We start from the raw sequence: 7,187 nt of genomic DNA on the forward strand, positions 1-7,187 counted from the left end.
TTCTGTGCGCACGTAAATGCTTCCGACATTTCAAAATCAGCTGACCTCTATTATAGATGAAGTTAAGCCCGAGTAGTTGAAAGATAATGAAAATAACGAGATATACCACCACCTGAAAGCAATAAACTTGAGAGTTATACGGCATAAAAAATAATAAGATATGAACATAACGGAATAAAATTATCAAAAAATCATCTACAAAAACAAAAGCTAAAGCTTAGTGTAAACTAAATATTATGTACGAACTTTAAAACGCCGTAATAAACTTTATTATGTTTAGTTTGCGACTTTTCGGGCTCGATATGTTTTATATATGCCTCCGATTCCGAAACTAAGGAAATAGTAGTAGTAGTGACCGATTGAAGGGCCGTTCACACCAGAGTCGGGCATTCATAACCGAACCAATGAGCTCCGATGTTTATCCGAATAAAAAATATCAAGTCGGTGATAATTTCTTTTCATATATAATAACAATAATAACAACAAACACCATATAAACGAGTAAAAACCCACTAAGCTCCATGAGCACCATTAAAAACCAAATTCATTTATACATAAACTGTATCGCGGCATATATTTTCGTAAAATAAATTTACAAATATACAAGTTAATATTATATTAGATTCTGAATGTTTCATATTTAAGAATAGCAATGCTATTCGAAACTTTCCTCATCCTCACATTGTACCTCAGACACGGGCGGCTCCATTTGGCAAGCTTCAATAGGATTATACTGATTCAAGTTCACCACACGTGTGCAATTGATATTTTGAACGGGACGCGAATTGCGCAGAATGCGTGTTTTGCCGTCCTTCGAGAGTAACTGACGGAATTCACTCAGCTGGCGTTCGCTGATCGCCAAAGGTTCGGGAAAGAGAAACCATTCGGCACCTTGGTAGCAGGGTGGCTCAGTTAGCGAACCGCCATAACTGTAGAAGCCAGTACGAAATTGATAGAGTAGATAGGAGAGAGGAAATGGTGGAATTTCGATTTTGGAACCCGGTTTCTGTATACGATGTAAATTTTGCACAAGCGGATCGAGATAAGGATTATTCGCTGACACCTCAAAGAAGTAGCCAACCATGAGCAGGTCATAGCTGGATGTGCAATCACCAGTTGGACCGGTGCGGTGCATTGCCTAAAGGAATATAGTAACACCGGTGTATAGGCAAACGAATAAACGACTATCAAATGAAGTATAACCTGTAGTTCTAATGGAAATTTGCGATAATTCAGCATGTGCTCTGAGCCATCATTGCTCAGCAGACTCCAACGGAAGCACAACTCAACAAAAGTGTAACAGGCCAGCAGATCAGCGCCACTGACAGTTGGAGTATTGCCCGAGAAGCAGGCGCGCAGCACAACTGCAAAGAATTTCTGTTATAAGATATTAACAAAACGTGTTAAAGTAGTTTGCGCAACCTGTATGACCGTTATTCTCCAGCATAATGCCATTGGGCAAATCGTCGTAGTGATTCCAGCAGAGTAATTCACGAATGGGAAATTTTTGCACATTCTCTTCGATTATATTGATGGGCGATTGATTCGCATCTGAGCAACGCCAATTGTGTGGTCCTTTTGGGTTTTGCGTTTTTCAAGCAAAAGTTGAAAGTTTATATTTTCTTTATTGCTACAAAAACTCAACTCACCATTATCAGGTCCATAATCAAAATTCATTGAACTATTATATTCACCACCACCACCGCCTGCAGCCGTGCCACAACTGCCACCGCCTGCGGAGGCACCACGACCCGGACAACGAAAATCACAAATCAATTTGGCCGTATAGATATTTGTGACGAAAACCAACGCGATTAGAAAACTGAGCGCCATCACCACCAGTGGGTACTCCAAAGCGCAACTGATCACATGGTAGATGCAATTGAATAGAAAATTCAGCAACGAGCACAACGAACATTCTACCATTGCGTTACTATATTATGCGATTTAAACTTGGAATAGTAAGGATTCAAAGTTAATCCTTAACTTGATTTGTATTTATATATAACACGGTTTTTATTGTTTGTCGTTTGGTTTAAAACAATTTGAGTGATTTGACAGTAAAAAAAATAAAATGAGTTGAAAACAATTTCTTTTTATAAAATTTGAGGGAATATTTGAACTGCATACAGTAAATGTGAGTGGCAGGTGTATTGGCATGGGTTGTTTGAAAAACGATATGGAAAAATCAAAATCGCTTTGTATTCCACGATAATCTACAGAGATTTGCTGCCTTAATTCATTCATAGCTACGTTTTAGTATTCAATATTACTAAGAACACTCGAAAACAATTCAATGCGAAGTATTAGAAACCATTCAACACACTGCAACTCACTTCAATTATTGTTTAAATGCATTTCTAATTGCAAAGAAAAATAAAAAATAATTTGCTTGTAATTATTATTTGCAACATATTTGTATGTCTGTCAAATGATTGAACAGCTGTTTTTTGTTTACAGCGAATATTGGCTGACATAACATTCTTTGAAATAAAGCAAACTTTAATTTCAAGTCGGTGTCGGCACAAAGGCCAGAAGCGACGATCTTGCTACTGTTATTAATTAAAAGTGAATGTGTAATTATCACTCCCCTATATATAGAACAGAAAATAGTTAGTCATCAATCACCACAAATTAATTTTATTTTTTACGGGGATTTTTTTTTTGTTTGGAAGCAATTACGATTTGATTTCATTGAAAGTCAACATTTGAAACAAAATATCAATAAACAAAGTGAGATTGAGTTTTGAGGTTAGGTGAAAAAGTTTTAATTATTTTTTTTTTCAGGCGTCATTTAAAGTTACAATTTATAAAAATTATTTATATTTCATGGCAAATGCAAAAACTAAATATTAATCAAGGAAAATAATTAATCAGAGCTAGACTAAAAAAAGCACATAACAACTTCTTCACTTCAAATATTATTCTTTTTTTACAAATGGAAAATGTAAATTTTAAAAATTCAGAGAAAAATAATTTAATATGAATTGTATTTATTTACGTCAGCTGTTATTTATTTATTTATACATAAACGTGTGCTTATTATCAACCTGTTGCGATCAATTTCAATTATGTGAAAGGTTTCATATACACCTATGTAAACATACATACATACACTCACGTAAATATGTTTGCAATTATCTGAGTGCTGTCAAACTGAAAGCTTTGTGCATGAGACGGACGGACTTTAATTGTTTAAAACAAATTTAAAAAGCTTGCAGGCAGTTTCAAGTGCGCATTCACCACTGCTAACAATGATAAATCAAAAAGCAATCAATTTGTGCTAAAATTAAATAATTTATTATTTTTTGACAAAAATACTTATAATACAATTAGCAAAGCAGCAGCGGACAGTACTTGTGTGCACATCACGCCTAAATTAATTTATCAAAATTTGTTTAACTTAATCACTGACAAACGTACATATCTATGATATTTTCTTTATTTCGCATCGCACTCTGCCAATTCCAGAAGCTTCACACTTAAAATTGCCATTGATGATTGACAAAATATTTGGCGATAACGTGCAAACACACGTAAGCAAATATGTATGTGCGTTCCAAAACTTTCCTCTACCGTCGACGACGACGACGAAATTTCGATAGCTGCCTTCCGCCCGCCATGCCAAGTATGTACATATAAGTGCATATGTGTTTATATGCTCACTTTCGTACCTTGGAACGTGTGTACTTATGTGTGCTGGCGATAAACAAACATAACTGTATGTGTGTGTGCATGTGCTTTTAAATGCAAGTCAGACTGTCTGAAAAATTTATGGTACATGATATTTCAATACAGGCGATAATTCAATTACAACCAAAATATTAATTTTATTTTTTTTTGCTATTTTTAGACACTAATCAGTGCGGGGAAAGGTGAAAAACTTGCGATAATGTGAAGTGATGTGAATATGCAAATAGCGCCAAAAAGAGTGGCTGATTTCTATCAACATTTTTGCGAAAATAATTAAAATAAATAGTAAATAGAATTAAATTTTAAATTTAAAATTTTTTAATTTAAGTATAATTTTAATTTAATTTTTTTTAAATGTATATAAGGTTTGAATTACAAAAAAAAATTTTAAAAATCACTTGCACCTACAAAAGTATATTATTGACTTTGCACTGTGGAATCTGTTATCAATCAACTTTTTGATCGTTCATTAGCGGCTGCCAATTTTTGCAGACATTTTCAATTATCACATTCCAGTTTAAACACGTACGGCCTGAACCGGTAAATATGCTTATAAATTGATTGAGCTGTCATCGTACAAATGAAATGCACGCTTTAATTTGTGTGCGACCACTTAAGTGAGTTCTATGGAATTGATTAAAGTTTGATTCGATTTAATAAATTATTTTAGATTCTTTTTATGGCAAATTATAATTTTCTGCAGTGCTATTTTTATCTTGATGGTAAATTTTAACTAAACAATGCACATCGATCAATTGTCACTGAAACCAAAAATAACCGTGATATGGATATTTTTATATGAAACTGTCATCACATTTATAATAATAAATTCATTAAAGTTTTATCTTTAGACATGCACGTTATTATTTCGAATAATAAGGTTGAATCTAGTTAATATAGCAAAAAGAAAAATGTTTGAAACACACACGAAAAAAATTTAAAATCAAAAAAGAGATAATATAAATTAAAAATATTAATAAGAGCACAATATTTATTATTTTAATAGCGATTTTTTATTCTATATAGCCTATTACAAGATAAGCGGATGCAAATCGAATACATGGCTTATTCGGTATTTTACGAATAAAATCGGATTACATTTTTTTTTAGATAAATATTTGGTTCTTAAGGTTCATCAAACATCATATTAAAAATAGTGTAATAAACCTGATACACTTTATTTATTTTAACAGCATTTTTGGTTTTTAAAGATTGTTACCGGCTTTTAGCACAATATTTACACCGGGTTATGTAATGACCGGTATTTCATCCAACTTCACTCAAACTTGCGATTTATGCGCAAAGAAGTTGGATGTCATCAATGGCTTTACTGCCCCGCCGAAGTTACAAATGCCTACGTGCATATCTGGCTAACTTTACACCAGCTCTAATGACTCACAGAAAAATAAAATAAAATAAAAAAGTTTGCTTTCAAATACTCAATACAGCTATGGTGATAGTGTTTGTATAGATTATTTGCAAAGTATTAGACAAAATACGCTTGTTTGCACAGCGCGTGATTTTCTAAACTAGTTTTGAAAAAAACCAAAACAAAAACGAAATTCACGGACAAAAGTTGTTTGATAATATACGCAAACACGAAAAAAAATAAGCAATACTGACTTCTAGTTGCTTCTATAAAAATTTAAAAGGTATAAAGAAATAAAATGGAATCATTTTACGAATAAATATTTTTTTCAAGAATATGACCATGTATCGCTTTATATACGAACATATTTTTATATAAAATCAATAAACCAAATGTTTCGCCATACACAATCTAACTGAATCACCAAATGTGTGCACAGGTGATTTTAGAAATGGAAATAAATAACAAAAAAAGGCTTTCATCAAGTATACACATACATACACAGTTATTATTCTTATTATCCTCTAAAAAAAAGTTTTAATAAGAGTAATAAATTGTATTATGTAGAACTAAAAAGCCGTACTGATTTGAAGTAGCAACTAAGCAAGTGTTTTACATACATACATACATATATGTATGTAAATATATATGCACATAATAGAAAATCAAGAGAACAAAACAAATACCAAAAAAAACTCGGCGGCCACAAAGTGAAATCGACCGACTGCCGAGAATGTGTGATACTTCGGCGTTTGTTGACTTGGCCAAAAAGATAACATGCTACATAGAAATAGCGGAAATTAATCAATAAATTTGCGACAAGTGCAGGGTCACCGGTGGAGAGTTGAAACGGTTTTTGCATAGATGAATGGCATACATACATATTTACATACATTCATTTTTTTGAACACCAGTGTGTCTATACAATACAGATTTCAGTTTACTGTCGATGTACAAGTTTAATATTTTTCTACACAAATTTTATATATAACATTATTATAAACTATCACTGAATATTGTTCGTTGTTATTAGTGTTATTAAATTAAATTTGTTTATTTTTGTGCATATAAGCCGGCTAAACTTTTTCACTTCAACTGCGAACACAATCTATATGTATAAATGTATATCGTACGATATGTACACACATCCATAAGTACGTATCTACAAACCCTATCACATAAGCGAGCATGGTAAAATTCCATACAAACTACATTCATTTGCAATTCCTATGTTAGTGTGTATGTACTTATATAGCGCATGCACATACACATCACATGTACAATAGTATCCCCAAAAAGACGAATCGTCTCATTTTAATATTGTGCTTTTAACTTTGGACTTTTAGTTACCTGTTGATTTTGTTGTTGCCGCAATTTGCTTATATTCTCTATTTTGCCACTAATTTTTATGCGAAACTAAATTCGACCTCTATCTGCAGTGCATGTAAAATTCCAGTTTCTCCCAGTTATTCTCACAATTATTTCAACAAATTTTGTAAATTAATACGACGTAGTAACTTAGTAGCGGTTTCTAATATCATACATATATTTCACTTAATAAAAAAAAACACTCGAAGCAATTCATTTATTAATCACACTCCGACGATTGGACTATTATGCAAACTATATCTTAAAATGACAACATTCGATTTTTGACTGTTGCGCCGTCATCTGTCAATTTCCCACCTAGAATTTTGTACAATTGGCAAAGTGCGCACGATTGCATTGGTAACGTAGCAAAACTTGACGAAACTAGAATTTTTGATAAACAATTATTATTTTGTTAAAAATTTATTTACATTATAATTAGCCATTCAATAATGATAAAAAAGTATTATTTATTGCAATGAAAAGAATTTGCTGAAATAAGTTAACAAAGAGTATGAAATAAATATTTTATTAAGATGTGTACGTTTTTACGTATATATTGTTTTACGTATATATTGTTACGGATGATTAATAAAAATACAGCTTTGGCATACAGACAACTTATAGAATTGCTGTAATTAAATATATTTGTTGCTAAAATTTATTATTAATTTAATATTGTAATAGATTTGAATGAATGAAATGAAAATTATTCTCGCAATTGCAACTCTGTAGTGGAACATTGGTAATAGTGTTT

The 7,187-nt window shown here is 32.0% G+C and overlaps 1 protein-coding gene across 1 annotated transcript; it reads right to left on the minus strand.

Moving 5' to 3' along the window:
• Positions 1-547: 547 nt before the first annotated feature.
• Positions 548-2,088, minus strand: LOC105211812 (putative carbonic anhydrase 3). The gene is made up of 4 exons (XM_011183452.3): positions 1,650-2,088; positions 1,423-1,575; positions 1,204-1,364; positions 548-1,138 (listed from the first exon to the last, which is right to left on the minus strand). The coding sequence occupies exons 1-4, from the start codon at positions 1,924-1,926 to the stop codon at positions 656-658; spliced, it is 1,074 nt and encodes a 357-aa protein (XP_011181754.1). The 5' UTR covers positions 1,927-2,088; the 3' UTR covers positions 548-655.
• Positions 2,089-7,187: the final 5,099 nt, after the last annotated feature.

This window comes from Zeugodacus cucurbitae, chromosome 5 (genome assembly GCF_028554725.1).
Source record: "Zeugodacus cucurbitae isolate PBARC_wt_2022May chromosome 5, idZeuCucr1.2, whole genome shotgun sequence".
NCBI classification, from domain to species: Eukaryota; Metazoa; Arthropoda; class Insecta; order Diptera; family Tephritidae; genus Zeugodacus; species Zeugodacus cucurbitae.

Coding starts and splice junctions, on each gene's coding strand:
- LOC105211812 (XM_011183452.3), bottom strand. CDS start 1,926: ATGGTAGAATGTTCGTTGTGCTCGTTGCTGAATTTTCTATTCAATTGC. Junction 1,365..1,422: donor GGAGAATAACGGTCATACAG/GTTGCGCAAACT, acceptor AATTCTTTGCAG/TTGTGCTGCGCGCCTGCTTC. Junction 1,139..1,203: donor AATTTCCATTAGAACTACAG/GTTATACTTCAT, acceptor ATATTCCTTTAG/GCAATGCACCGCACCGGTCC.